Source organism: Labrus bergylta, chromosome 5, assembly GCF_963930695.1.
Source record: "Labrus bergylta chromosome 5, fLabBer1.1, whole genome shotgun sequence".
In the NCBI taxonomy this organism is placed as follows: Eukaryota; Metazoa; Chordata; class Actinopteri; order Labriformes; family Labridae; genus Labrus; species Labrus bergylta.
In genome coordinates, this window is record NC_089199.1 from 12,554,602 (window position 1) to 12,569,303 (window position 14,702).

Below are 14,702 nucleotides of genomic sequence, written 5' to 3' on the forward strand. Positions count from 1 at the left end.
GGGCCTGAACTAGTGCAGTCATGCAGGGGGCGTGTCCTGCGACCACCTTCACGTTTTCAGGATTTTGTGAGTTTCTGAGTTTGATGCTTGGTGTTTAATTCCCTCTTTCTGGGATGTTTTTTTCATGTGTTTTTGCTGTTCATGTTAAGTATGTTTGGGTGACAACAGTGATACAGAGGTTGTGTGATGTTTATCACATTTAGAGTGAGGTGTCCCTAGAGAGTTACCATAGCTGCCGTAAAGCAGTTGTTGTTGTTGTTATCCTGTTGCGGTACACAGGCGTGTGTGGAATAAAGTGGAAGCCGTGGATAAAGAAGCTCCCCGTCTATGTGCCGTTTATTAGTTTCTTATTAAGTGTATACGGTCCGATGAACCCAGAAAGCTTGGTTACAATAAGCTACATGTTTCCATTATTTTGACATTAGGCTACAATCAACTATGTAAATGCATTTCAAATGTTTCTTGCATCTCTTTAGCGTGCATGGTGCGTATGTTTAAATGTTTTTTTGTATGTTTTTGTATTTGTATTCACCTTCAGTAGCCGACATAAGACATTTTATGTCTGCATAACATATTTCCCGTTTTAGAGTTGAAGTAAATTATTCATGAACAGTTTAACTGAAGCTTTACTATGCTTTCTTTTTTTATGAAAAAGCTTTAGAACAAAAATGAATGAGACTTTAAATTATGAAAAGATGTGCTTACTTAATTTGATGTTAATTTATCTTAGTGTTTTTCTTTTTAAGAAAGCAACAAGCCAGGCAAAGAGAAAACACTGACATAAAAAAACGTCTTTTCTTTCTCAGCCAACACTGCGGTAGTTTCATCCTAAATAAAGATCACCAGAAACCATGAAGGTCTGTGTTTATGGCCTGTCCGTTTGTGCGACTTGACTCTGCCTGCTGTGGTTGTGGCAATCAAGTTCTGTAAAACGACACTTCTGTTATCACACTCACATGATTGAGCTTCATCATGGCTGGACACCTGCTGCTAGTCATCTTCATGTGTAAGTTTATTAACCTCGTTTCTGTTCTTTCACTGAATGTGTTTGTGTATGTAATTACTAACCAGATTAAACACTGATGAATTCTAATGCTGGATTCACATATATTGGTTTCTTTGTGCTTTGTTATACTTTTACACAGAGAAATACATTAGCTTAGTGATGTACTCACTAATCTGTCTCCTTTGTTTACACACTTTTCTTTAAAAGGTTCATTTCCTCAGTTAAAAACACAAGGTCAGTTCTTGATTTTAATAGCTCTCATGTGTCATTTATTTTATACACATATTATAACAGTTAAGTACCTTTTCTATATTGTAATGCTCTACATGAAATCACAATAGTTTAACTGAATTTTTCAGCTCTTCTTCCACCTGCTCTGACAGTGGATCCAGCAGTGATCACAGAAACAGACTCAGTCACAGTGAACTGTCAGCTTCCATCTGTTTCTGTGTCCATGTGTTATTTCCTCATTATGAGACAACGACCTGCCAAAGCACTCCCATGTCTGCAGACTCTGACAGGAACTGAGCTGCTGAAGATGTCACATCAGAGTTCACCTGCTGAGGTTAAAGTCACATGTTTTTACCTGAGTGGATCACAATCTCCTGAGAGTGCCGAGACCTCCATCATCATTCGAAGTGAGTGAGAACTGCTATGGGATGATTATTTTGACTACTTGCTACGGTATCAGCAAAATTAAAAATGGTACTTTACGAAAAAAAAATTAAAATAAGAAACACTTTCTCGTCATGTCATCAAATACAATAAACCAACAAATTAAGTGTAACAAATAATTCATTTAATTTAATCTGACATTTGCTTAATTTTTCAGCTTCTCATCCACCTAAACTGACTGTGAATCCACCTGTGATCAACGAGACAGACTCAGTCACAGTGCACTGTCAGCCTCCACCATCTGTTTCAGTGTCTAAGTGTTTTTTTTACACTCTGAGTGGAGAAATAACACTCTCCTGTCTGCAGACTCTGATAGGAACTGAGCTGCTGAAGATGGCACAACAGGATTCACCTGCTGAGGTTAAACTCACATGTTTCTACATGTCAAAGTTCGGTGACAAGGAATCTCCATCTCCACACAGTGAGACATCCTCCATCACCATACTCAGTGAGTGACAGTTTATAATCAAGATATAATCAAAACAAGAGAAGTAGAGATGTTTTTTTAAACATGAGCACATCAGATTATACAAGAATATATTATTTAAAGGTCACATATTATGCACAATGCACTTACAATGTTTTTTCTGACACTAATATGTGTCCCTAGCCTGACGACAAACTCCTCAATTATGAAAAAGTTCTTCCTCTACATCTTTTGCTCGCTCCACTTTTCAGAAAATGTGTGCTCAAACAGGCTGTTTGAAGATTTTCTCTTTGTGACATCACAAAGGGCAGTAACCCCTCCCCCAGGCAGGTGACACTCCCACTGCTAGGTGTTTGTTCTGCCCTCTGAGTCTGCCTTTCCACTGTAAACAATACGACATGGTGCAAGAAAGCCAAAGCCAGGCCAAGCCGTTCCAGAGGGGCGTGGTCAGACACAGCTCATTTGAATTTAAAGCTATAGACACAGAAACAGTTCTGAGCATGGCTTAAGTACAGGGGGTTAAAGGCATGCTAAAATACAGGATCAGAGTGGATTTTCAACAAGAAAACTCAAAGACATGTTTTGGGGACCTCTGAGAGTTATTTAAGCTTTTTGAAAAGGAGTATCATATGTGACCTTTAAGTTTGTTTTGAGTCACGTGTGTACAGGGTTTTATCACAGCTTGACTGCTAATGCCAGCAGTGTTTGAAATATCACACCCTCTTACAAATAACTTGATGGTAGAGTATCAGGTATTTGACAAATTATTTGTTTTAGTATTTGTTGATTTTTTTTGTTTGTTTTTATTTTTGTTTGGTTGTTTTAATCGTATAGCACTGAGTAACTTGTTTTTGAATTGTGCTATATGAATAAAGGTTTTATTGTATTTATTATTAACAATGAAACTTCTTTTTGTAGGTCAGAAACCAAAGCTGAGTCTTCATCATTCTCCTGGGGATTTGTTGCTCTTTACCTGCTCTCTGCCTGTATCTGCTAATCATGATACAAGATGTCACCTGTACTTTGGAGAAGCAAGTCGTCCAGTTAAAACAAAAACCATAATGAGACAAACAAACAAAAAAAAACAGTCATTTTGCCAGTTTTATGTCAATATCCTTAATGTTCTGAGTCAACTTCGTTCAGTTCAACAAAGCGATGCCAGCTGTGATTACACATTAGGAGATAAACCCGACTCTTTGTCTCCTCGGAGTGATGGATACAGCTTGACGTGTAAGTCAGAAAAGATGCAGGTACATGATTCACTGCTGCATCACTTCAGCTGATGTGTTTGATATGTTCAGCTGATATGAATTCATTAAAAAAAGTCAGTTTAAATTGTGTAAATTTAAGGGAGACACCCCCCATAGAATAATTTGGCGTGTGTATGTATTCAAATAAATGTCATCATAAATCCTGAATTGTGCTGCCTAGATGATTGCATTAATGTCTTACACATGAATTTGGCTGATCTAACTCTGTCTTCTTCTGTTGTAGATATTCTGAAAATAGAGTCAAACAGGAGCCCGACCATGTCTGCATCCACTATGAACACAGGTAGGAAATATTATACTTTATACATGTCACCCACCACTTCTTCTCCCATCATGTTCTGTTTGTCGTCCCCCCCCCCCCCCGGCACACACACTGAAAAAATCTAAAAATGAAATAAATAGGTATGCAGAACATTATCATTAATCACTCACTATCATAAATGTTATTCTTTAAAGATTTTAAAACCTTTGTATCCTCCAGGTCAGAATATTGACAGGCCTGCTTCCACTTCCACTACTCTTACAAAACAAACATCAGGTAATAAATGTAGAGATACAATTTTCATTACCTTCAATTAATCAGAAATGTTATATGTTTTAATCTGATATGACAAGTATGGCTTGTTTTATAGGTACTGTTCTTCATTCAGGTCTGACTGTTAGTACAACAAGTAACGTTGTCTCCACCTTCCTGACGTCTGTGAAACCACCATCAGGTGAGTTTATTAGTCATTCCACAGTTCATGCTGATTGTTGTGCTGATATGAAGGTTGTTTAATACATATGAGAAGGCCTGAATGTGTTTATGAAAAATGACATTATTCTGAATGTACTCACTAGGTTTAAGTGTCAGTAATCCTTACACTAAAGAAAACACTTTCCCTGAAATTCCTCTGAAAACAACTTCAGGTGAGAATGTGACTAATGGGATGTCATGGATATGCTACTTTTTTGTGTGCTTTCAAGACACAGATATTACATATTTATATGCATGAACTGTTGATAAAACAAGTACTATGGACTCAGATTCATGTCACTTCATCAAAGAACTTGCATGCATTGATGTGGAGATTTTTTAAATAATATTTAATGGCTGTGTACTCACTAGGTTTAAGTGTCAGTAATCCTGACACTAAAGAAAACACTTTCCCTGAAATCCCTCTGAAAACAACTTCAGGTGAGAATGTGACTTAATACTTTATTTACTTTTAAAATAGTTTCCACGGCTGAATTGTAATGCATTTATACACAGAACATGTATTTTGTTAAGAATGTGAAAAGTGAAACTGACACTTGTTCATGATTTTTGTTGTTTCAAAGGAAAGTGGATCTTGAAGTTTGCAGTCATTGCAGCAGGTTGTGGAGTAACTGTGGGCGTAATATTTTTGGTCTCTGCAGCTCTCTGCAACAGAAGAAGAGCAGGTGAGAATGTTGTTTGCATGTCTCATAAAACACAAATAAATATGTTTATAATCTTTGTTGTGGAAGCTGCATGTACACAGTCACTGCATCTTCAGATTTAATCAGTCTGAGAGGGTTAAACAACTTATTTAAAGATATAAGCACCATAATTACATTAGAATCCAGTCAGGGACTTTATTCTAGGAATATGCTTTACCAGGATTATAACACAATGCATTTGTTTTACCAAGAGTATTATAATATATTAATACACTCTGTATTTCCATATAAGTTATTGTGTAACCTCCTGGTCATAAGCAGCACCTTAACAATCAAGCCTCTGTAGATGATATTCAACAGATCAATTCAAATCTTGGAGAGGAAGTTGATAAGGCCACATCATCGTCATGTTAAAAAAAAAATGAAATTGAAATGAAAGTTTTTAAATTTTATCACGTCTTCCAATCTTAAACTCAATCACCAAACTCTTGATGTGCTCTGTGACCTCGTGGTTCCACTTACAGTTGAGGTTCTGTAACACATGAGCATCTATTGCTTTTTCTGTTCAAGGTGTCAAAATGTGAATTGCCTTACCTGCAGAGCTCATACTGGATCCTGAATGGGATCATTTTAAACTCAAACTGAAACAGTTTTAAAGAGGACTCATTCTTGTAGTCATGTATGATCTAATGCTTCATGTTTTACATATTTTTATAGTATGATACTTTGTATACTTTACTGTAACTTTTTATTTTGTATATTTTATTGTTGAGTTTGTTTGGCAATGTTTCTTGTGTATCTGTATTTTAAAGGCCCATCTAGAGATAAGCATTGTAAATTAATTTAGGCTATAAATGATGTAGTGTGTGGCATCCCTTTACTTGATACATACAAGATTATTACATAAGATAAATAATCACACGCAGAGATGTCTGGTGTAATTATCAGCTTGTCTTGAACAAGCAAGCAAGAGCTGAAGTTCACACCAGTAAACCATGAGTGTGGTCAACCACTTGTGCACTGAGACAAAAATAATTTAATTTCTTCGATCATTACACTCTGTTTCACACGAGAGCAAAACCCTGTTTGAGAAGGGATGTTTATACATACAATGGGTTGGACTGCAAATTTATATTTATTAAATGAATCATCTTTTTATTATAGACTTTGTAATTAAATAAACTTTTCCAAACTGTGTGTTTTTTGTTAAAACAGGTTCTGAGGAGCAGAAACGACAGGAATCTGAAAGTCATCATGTAAGTCTGACATGAGAGATGGTGTTAAAAACATTGTCCATGTATATTGAAGGATGCTACAGATGTATTTATTTTCCCTCCTCCCCTCCAGTACACCACATGTTATTACTCCACAATCTCTGATGAGGCAGCTGCGACAGCGCAGAAGAACTTGGTGTACAGCACTGTGGAGGCTCTCTGAAGGACACCCTGCTTCATACTGTACAAAGGGAGGGACAGCTTAAACGCCTACATATTTTTAACCTTTTGTTCAAAGTTGGCCAGTCTGATGAACTACTTACATGATTTTTTTCTTGGTTTAGTCAAAATATAAGACTACGCTGAATTATTTCAAATTGTTGTGACTAGTGCTTAAAAAATGCATCTTGATATACTCATAAAAGTAAGAACTGCTCTCAACATGTTTTTTATTCAATGTACTTCTTGTCTAAGACTTTTTTTGTCTTTGCATTTTAAATACTATCGCATTCGTCTACAACTTACTGCCACTGTAAATAGACTGTATGAGTTGACCAACAATACCACACATATGCTATGTCACTGACTCGCATAACCACCTCTTACACACACACACACACACACACACACACACACACACACACACACACACAGAGACAGACACACACACACACACACACACACACAGACACACAGACACACACAAACAAAATATAACACAAGGGGTAAATGAAGGAAAATATTTCTTTGTATTTATTCATAAGCTTTCTCAAACACATGGTTAACAGGGTAACATTTTGTGATCTTCTTCATGCATCTTCATTTTGTCTGAAATGTCCTGCTTTCAAACGAAAAAGAGGAAATGGCAGAATAAAGCAAGTTCAACTTTTCTCTTATCTCACAGGTATTTGACATGATCAATATTGTTACCGACATTAAAAAGACTGAATTTTCAAAATACATTTTTAACTAAACATTCCACAAAAAGTAAGGAAATTTGTGTTTGGTAGATAATTTTTTTGTTGTAACAATGATATCTTGGCAATAAATCTTACACAGTTGGAAAGCCTGTTTATTTCCCTCTTTAAAATTGTGCCACATTTGCAAGGAACATGTATTTTTGGGATAAGCAACAGAGCTATGGAGTTAGATCAGTCTCAATATTCACAAATGCACACAGAAGGATTCACAAATGTATTTCTGATTCACACACAAATATTTATAGTTTTGTATGTAATAGAAATCCACAAATATATAAACTGTTCAGTCTGCGTTTACAAATTGTTTGTCATTTGTGAAGCTCACTGCATTTGTGTGTGGGATTTTTGAGACTCCCCTGCTGTGGTTAGATTCACAATTGCACTTTTTTAGCAGGGAAATGCATTTGTGTATATTGAGACTGATCTAACTCCATACAGAGATGAGTATGTGGGTTGCGCCCATGAAAAACTTGCCAAATCTTCCACCAAAAACAAATGAGACTTTAAAGTATGAAAAGACGTGCTTACTTAACTTAACGTTTATTTATCTTAGTCTTTTTGTTTTTCAGAAATCAACAACCCAGGCAAAGTCAGCCTAAAAAAGTCAGCTCACACTGCATTAGTTTCACTCTAAATATAAACCACCGGAACAGTGAGCGTTTAAAAACAGTCTGTGGCCTGTCAGTTTGTGCAAATGGACTATTCAAGGTCCATGTAGTCAGACACACAAGTGTAGTCTTTAAGGATTATTGAACACTCATATTATTGAGCTTCATCATGGCTGGACACCTGCTGCTAGTTATCTTCATGTGTAAGTTTATTAAGCTCTTTCTGTTCTTTCATTGACTATGTATGTAATTACTAACCAGATTCATCACTGATGAATTTCAATCAGGGCTTTAAATTAACACCCGCCTTTTGTGGGTAAAAATTAAATTTGGCATGTAACATTGTAGAGTTACTAGCCATTTTGGCTGGTGATGAATGAAGCAAATATCACTACCTCTGTTTGAATCGGCAGGCTGCAGAAACGACAAGTCAGTGTTGCCAGATTGGGCTGTTTTCTGGCAAGAAATTTGGGTGTTTTTGTGTGTGTTTAGATTTTCAAACATAATCTTGGTCTGGGAACACTGCTTGGTGTACTAATCCGTCATTTCCCATGAACACCTATGTTGTGATGTTTCATACAACAGTTGACTACGGGCCTTTGTTTTCCCCGGGGTTAAGGTAAAGTGGATAGTGAAAGGGGATAGGAGGGACAATTCGGATGCACCCTTAGCCTAGAAGTGATTTAAGAACATTCTCAGAGCAACTCTGAGCAGGGAATGGACAGAAACTTTTATCTTAGTGACGTGGCGGGTTTGACCCCATTGCTAGGTATAACACATTTTTTCAGAAGCTGTGATTTGTTAATCAAAAAGTTGAGATTAAAAAGTCAAACATATATTCTAGTCAGACATTGTGTAATTATGAACACTTTGAAATTAACATATGTGTGATAATTTGAAAGACGTACTTTATAAGTGTATAGCCTACAAGATGTTTGAAATCACATGCCCACTTGTGCAGCAGCTTCTTCACATGCTGATAGTTACAACAGCAGGTAAAGATAGGATGCACCTGTGGAGGTAACCAGAAACTCAACATGCATGTCTCACTTTCTACTGAAAAAAGTCAAAGACGGATTGAAATGTCTGTACAAATAATCCTGTTCTGCCCAACTATAAGTCAAAAATATTCTTCATGTAGTGTTTGGAGAACATTTCTTCATTTTCTCCTCAGCTTGAGAAAATCTTCAGCCTGTTAAAAGTCCTCCTAACAGTTTTACACCTTGGGGGCTCTCTTAAGGGTTCAGACACTTTGTAAATAACTTTCATCTTTACAAGGATCTAGTCCTAACTTTGAGGGAAATTGTTAGAAAATGTCCGGATCTGAAGAATTTTCTGAGAATTTTGTCAGTAGGAGCGACTCTTAGTATTTAGGAGGCTTCATGAATATGGCCCCAGAAGAGCAAAAAAGGAAGGCTGCTGCCGACACATAGGACAATGAAGATTACAGAGGATGGGAAAAGAAGAAGAAAATTAGGACTTTTATTTTTAATGGCTGTTGGGTTGTGAGTGGCTCGTACATTTTGGCTGGTGGAAAATCTGGCTGCCTGTTAACTTTAAAAATCTACTAGCCATGTTGGCTGGTGATCAAAGATGTTAATTCAAAGCCCTGATTATAATGCTAGATTCATATGTATTGGTTTCTTTTTGCTTTGTTATAGTTTTACAGAAATACATTAGCTTAGTGATGTACTCATCACTAATTAATCTGTTTCCTTTGTTTACACACTTTTCTTTAAAAGGTTCATTTCCTCAGTTAAAAACACAAGGTCAGTTCTTGATTTTAATAGCTCTCATGTGTCATTTATTTTATACACATATTATAGCATTTCAGTACCTTTTCTATATTTTAATGCTCTACATGAAATCACAATTAGTTTAACTGAATTTTTCAGCTCTTCTTCCACCTGCTCTGACAGTGGATCCAGCAGTGATCACAGAAACAGACTCAGTCACAGTGAACTGTCAGCTTCCATCTGTTTCTGTGTCCATGTGTTATTTCCTCATTATGAGACGACGACCTGCCAAAGCACTCCCATGTCTGCAGACTCTGACAGGAACTGAGCTGCTGAAGATGTCACATCAGAGTTCACCTGCTGAGGTTAAAGTCACATGTTTTTACCTGAGTGGATCACAATCTCCTGAGAGTGCCGAGACCTCCATCATCATTCGAAGTGAGTGAGAACTGCTATGGGATGATTATTTTGACTACTTGCTACGGTATCAGCAAAATTAAAAATGGTACTTTGCGAAGTTTAAAAAAAACAAGAAACACTTTCTCGTCATGTCATCATGTACAATAAACCAACAAATTAAGCGTAACAAATAATTAAATTTAATCTGACATTTGCTTAATTTTTCAGCTTCTCATCCACCTAAACTGACTGTGAATCCACCTGTGATCAACGAGACAGACTCAGTCACAGTGCACTGTCAGCCTCCACCATCTGCTTCAGTGTCTAAGTGTTTTTTCTACACTCTGAGTGGAGAAATAACACTCTCCTGTCTGCAGACTCTGACAGGAACTGAGCTGCTGAAGATGGCACATCAGGGTTCACCTGCTGAGGTTAAACTCACATGTTTCTACATGTCAAAGTTCGGTGACAAGGAATCTCCATCTCCACACAGTGAGACATCCTCCATCACCATACTCAGTGAGTGACAGTTTATAATCAAGATATAATCAAAACAAGAGAAGTAGAGATGTTTTTTAAACATGAGCACATCAGATTATACAAGAATATATTATTTAAAGGTCACATATTATGCACAATGCACTTACAATGTTTTTTCTGACACTAATATGTGTCCCTAGCCTGACAACAAACTCCTCAATTATGAAAAAGTTCTTCCTCTACATCTTTTGCTCGCTCCACTTTTCCGAGAATGTGTGCTCAAACAGGCTGTTTAAAGATTTTCTCTTTGTGACATCACAAAGGGCAGTAACCCCTCCCCCAGGCAGGTGACACTCCCACTGCTAGGTGTTTGTTCTGCCCTCTGAGTCTGCCTTTCCACTGTAAACAATACGACATGGTGCAAGAAAGCCAAAGCCAGGCCAAGCCGTTCCAGAGGGGCGTGGTCAGACACAGCTCATTTGAATTTAAAGCTATAGACACAGAAACAGTTCTGAGCATGGCTTAAGTACAGGGGGTTAAAGGCATGCTAAAATACAGGATCAGAGTGGATTTTCAACAAGAAAACTCAAAGACATGTTTTGGGGACCTCTGAGAGTTATTTAAGCTTTTTGAAAAGGAGTATCATATGTGACCTTTAAGTTTGTTTAGAGTCACATGTGTACAGGGTTTTATCACAGCTTGACTGCTAATGCCAGCAGTGTTTGAAATATCACACCCTCTTACAAATAACTTGATGGTAGAGTATCAGGTATTTGACAAATTATTTGTTTTAGTATTTGTTGATTTTTTTGTTTGTTTTTATTTTTGTTTGGTTGTTTTAATCGTATAGCACTGAGTAACTTGTTTTTGAATTGTGCTATATGAATAAAGGTTTTATTGTTTTTATTATTAACAATGAAACTTCTTCTTTTTGTAGGTCAGAAACCAAAGCTGAGTCTTCATCATTCTCCTGGGGATTTGTTGCTCTTTACCTGCTCTCTGCCTGTATCTGCTAATCATGATACAAGATGTCACCTTTACTTTGGAGAAGCAAGTCGTCCAGTTGAAACAAAAACCATAATGAGTCAAACAAACAAAAAAAAACAGTCATTTTGCCATTTTTCTGTCAATATCCTTAATGTTCTAAGTCAACATCGTTCAGTTCAACAAAGCGATGCCAGCTGTGATTACACATTAGGAGATAAACCCAAGTCTTTGTCTCCTCGGAGTGATGGATTCAGCTTGACGGGTAAGTCAGAAAAGATGCAGGTACATGATTCACTGCTGCACCACATCAGCTGATGTGTTTGATATGTTCAGCTGATATGAATTCATAAAAAAAAAGTCAGTTTAAATTGTGTAAATTTAAGGGAGACACCCCCCATAGAATAATTTGGCGTGTGTATGTATTCAAATAAATCTCATTAGAAATCCTGAATTGTGCTGCCTAGATGATTGCATTAATGTCTTACACATGAATTTGGCTGATCGAACTCTGTCTTCTTCTGTTGTAGATATTCTGAAAATAGAGTCAAACACCAGCCCAAAAAAATCGATAAAATTGAATGAAATAGATATGTTAGCCGTTAGTACAATAAGTAACGTTGTCTCCACCTTCCTGATGTCTGTGAAACCACCATCAGGTGAGTTTATTAGTCATTCCACAGTTCATGCTGATTGTTGTGCTGATATGAAGGTTGTTTTATACATATGAGAAACCCTGAATGTGTTTATGAAAAGTCATTATTCTGAATATCAGTTATAGTGAACTGATAGCTGCTCACTGGTCCTCTACTGGGATGTCATGGATATGCTACTTTTTTGTGTGCTTTCAAGACACAGATATTATATATTTATATGCATGAACTGTTGATAAAACAGGTTCTATGGACTCAGATTCATGTCACTTCATCAAAGAACTTTATTGATGTGGAGATTTTAAAAATAATATTTCATGGCTGTGTAATTATGAACACTTTGAAATTAGCATCTGTGTGATAATTTGTAAGACATACTTTAATAGTATATAGCCTAAAAGATGTTTGAAATCACATGCCCACTTGTGCAGCAGCTTCTTCACATGCTGATAGTTACAACAGCAGGTAAAGATAGGATGCACCTGTGGAGGTAACCAGAAACTCAACATGCATGTCTCACTTTCTACTGAAAAAAGTCAAAGACGGATTGAAATGTCTGTACAAATAATCCTGTTCTGCCCAACTATAAGTCAAAAATATTCTTCATGTAGTGTTTGGAGAACATTTCTTCATTTTCTCCTCAGCTTGAGAAAATCTTCAGCCTGTTAAAAGTCCTCCTAACAGTTTTACACCTTGGGGGCTCTCTTAAGGGTTCAGACACTTTGTAAATAACTTTCATCTTTACAAGGATCTAGTCCTAACTTTGAGGGAAATTGTTAGAAAATGTCCAGATCCAAAGAATTTTCTGAGAATTTTGTCAGTAGGAGCAACTCTTAGTATTTAGGAGGCTTCATGAATATGGCCCCAGAAGAGCAAAAAAGGAAGGCTGCTGCCGACACATAGGACAATGAAGATTACAGAGGATGGGAAAAGAAGAAGAAGGACTTTTAATTTTTAATGGCTGTTGGGTTGTGAGTGGCTCGTACATTTTGGCTGGTGGAAAATCTGGTTGGCTGTTAACTTTAAAAATCTACTAGCCATGTTGGCTGGTGATCAAAGATGTTAATTCAAAGCCCTGATTATAATGCTAGATTCATATGTATTGGTTTCTTTTTGCTTTGTTATAGTTTTACAGAAATACATTAGCTTAGTGATGTACTCATCACTAATTAATCTGTTTCCTTTGTTTACACACTTTTCTTTAAAAGGTTCATTTCCTCAGTTAAAAACACAAGGTCAGTTCTTGATTTTAATAGCTCTCATGTGTCATTTATTTTATACACATATTATAACAGTTAAGTACCTTTTCTATATTTTCATGCTCACAATTAGTTTAACTGAATTTTTCAGCTCTTCTTCCACCTGCTCTGACAGTGGATCCAGCAGTGATCACAGAAACAGACTCAGTCACAGTGAACTGTCAGCTTCCATCTGTTTCTTTGTCCATGTGTTATTTCCTCATTATGAGAGGACGACCTGCCAAAGCACTCCCATGTCTGCAGACTCTGACAGGAACTGAGCTGCTGAAGATGTCACATCAGAGTTCACCTGCTGAGGTTAAAGTCACATGTTTTTACCTGAGTGGATCACAATCTCCTGAGAGTGCCGAGATCTCCATCATCATTCAAAGTGAGTGAGAACTGCTATGGGATGATTATTTTGAGTACTTGCTACGGTATCAGCAAAATTAAAAATGGTACTTTGCGAAGTTTAAAAAAAACAAGAAACACTTTCTCGTCATGTCATCATGTACAATAAACCAACAAATTAAGCGTAACAAATAATTAAATTTAATCTGACATTTGCTTAATTTTTCAGCTTCTCATCCACCTAAACTGACTGTGAATCCACCTGTGATCAACGAGACAGACTCAGTCACAGTGCACTGTCAGCCTCCACCATCTGTTTCAGTGTCTAAGTGTTTTTTCTACACTCTGAGTGGAGAAATAAGACTCTCCTGTCTGCAGACTCTGATAGGAACTGAGCTGCTGAAGAGGACACAACAGGGTTCACCTGCTGAGGTTAAACTCACATGTTTCTACATGTCAAAGTTCGGTGACAAGGAATCTCCATCTCCACACAGTGAGACATCCTCCATCACCATACTCAGTGAGTGACAGTTTCTTGATGCTGCATCATATAATATAATACATAGATTTTCAACAAGAAAACTCAAAGACATGTTTTGGGGACCTCTGAGCGTTATTTAAGCTTTTTGAAAAGGAGTATCATATGTGACCTTTAAGTTTGTTTAGAGTCACATGTGTACAGGGTTTTATCACAGCTTGACTGCTAATGCCAGCAGTGTTTGAAATATCACACCCTCTTACAAATAACTTGATGGTAGAGTATCAGGTATTTGACAAATTATTTGTTTTAGTATTTGTTGATTTTTTTGTTTGTTTTTATTTTTGTTTGGTTGTTTTAATCGTATAGCACTGAGTAACTTGTTTTTGAATTGTGCTATATGAATAAAGGTTTTATTGTATTTATTATTAACAATGAAACTTTGTTTTGTAGGTAAGAAACCAGAGCTTACTCTTCATCATTCTCCTGGGGAATCTGTGCTCTTTACCTGCTCTCTGCCTGTATCTGCTAATCATGATACAAGATGTCACCTGTACTTTGGAGAAGCAAGTCGTCCAGTTGAAACAAAAACCATAATGAGACAAACAAACAAAAACAAACAGTCATTTTGCCATTTTTCTGTCAATATCCTTAATGTTCTGAGTCAACTTCGTTCAGTTCAACAAAGCGATGCCAGCTGTGATTACACATTAGGAGATAAACCCGACTCTTTGTCTCCTCGGAGTGATGGATACAGCTTGACGTGTAAGTCAGAAAAAATGCAGGTACATGATTCACAGC

General features: G+C 36.9%; 2 protein-coding genes and 1 long non-coding RNA gene across 6 annotated transcripts in view; all 3 read left to right on the forward strand.

Annotated features, from left to right (window-relative positions):
• Positions 1 to 655: 655 nt before the first annotated feature.
• The window catches only part of LOC114921186 (uncharacterized), a 30,512-nt gene continuing 16,465 nt past the window's right edge, over positions 656 to 14,702 (forward strand). For 2 of the 4 annotated variants that reach the window (XM_065954806.1, XM_065954807.1), the window contains exons 1-4: positions 12,977 to 13,069; positions 13,185 to 13,463; positions 13,653 to 13,943; positions 14,355 to 14,666. In XM_065954806.1, coding sequence (XP_065810878.1) covers positions 12,988 to 13,069; positions 13,185 to 13,463; positions 13,653 to 13,943; positions 14,355 to 14,666 — 964 coding nt within the window. In that variant the 5' untranslated portion in view covers positions 12,977 to 12,987. Of the gene's footprint in view, positions 1,007 to 1,213; positions 1,241 to 1,365; positions 1,645 to 1,838; positions 2,130 to 3,026; positions 3,339 to 3,602; positions 3,663 to 3,860; positions 3,918 to 4,011; positions 4,096 to 4,487; positions 4,557 to 12,976; positions 13,070 to 13,184; positions 13,464 to 13,652; positions 13,944 to 14,354; positions 14,667 to 14,702 lie in introns of those variants that run through there. The other 2 variants (XM_065954804.1, XM_065954805.1) reach the window with 2 other exon arrangements.
• Positions 5,993 to 6,884, forward strand: LOC136179218 (uncharacterized). The gene is made up of 2 exons (XR_010666419.1): positions 5,993 to 6,036; positions 6,128 to 6,884. It is a non-coding gene; the product is annotated as an uncharacterized lncRNA (long non-coding RNA).
• LOC136179235 (uncharacterized) lies at positions 7,671 to 11,499 on the forward strand. Its single transcript, XM_065954948.1, has 5 exons — positions 7,671 to 7,785; positions 9,325 to 9,351; positions 9,478 to 9,756; positions 9,946 to 10,236; positions 11,135 to 11,499. Exons 1-5 carry the CDS (start codon positions 7,752 to 7,754, stop codon positions 11,497 to 11,499), a joined length of 996 nt encoding a protein of 331 aa, XP_065811020.1. The 5' UTR covers positions 7,671 to 7,751.

Bases quoted from the DNA above. Each gene is read 5' to 3' on its own strand.
- LOC136179235 (XM_065954948.1), top strand. From the start codon at position 7,752: ATGGCTGGACACCTGCTGCTAGTTATCTTCATGT. The intron at 9,352-9,477 runs GTCAGTTCTTGA...TGAATTTTTCAG, and splicing joins TCCTCAGTTAAAAACACAAG to CTCTTCTTCCACCTGCTCTG. The intron at 9,757-9,945 runs GTGAGTGAGAAC...TTAATTTTTCAG, and splicing joins GACCTCCATCATCATTCGAA to CTTCTCATCCACCTAAACTG.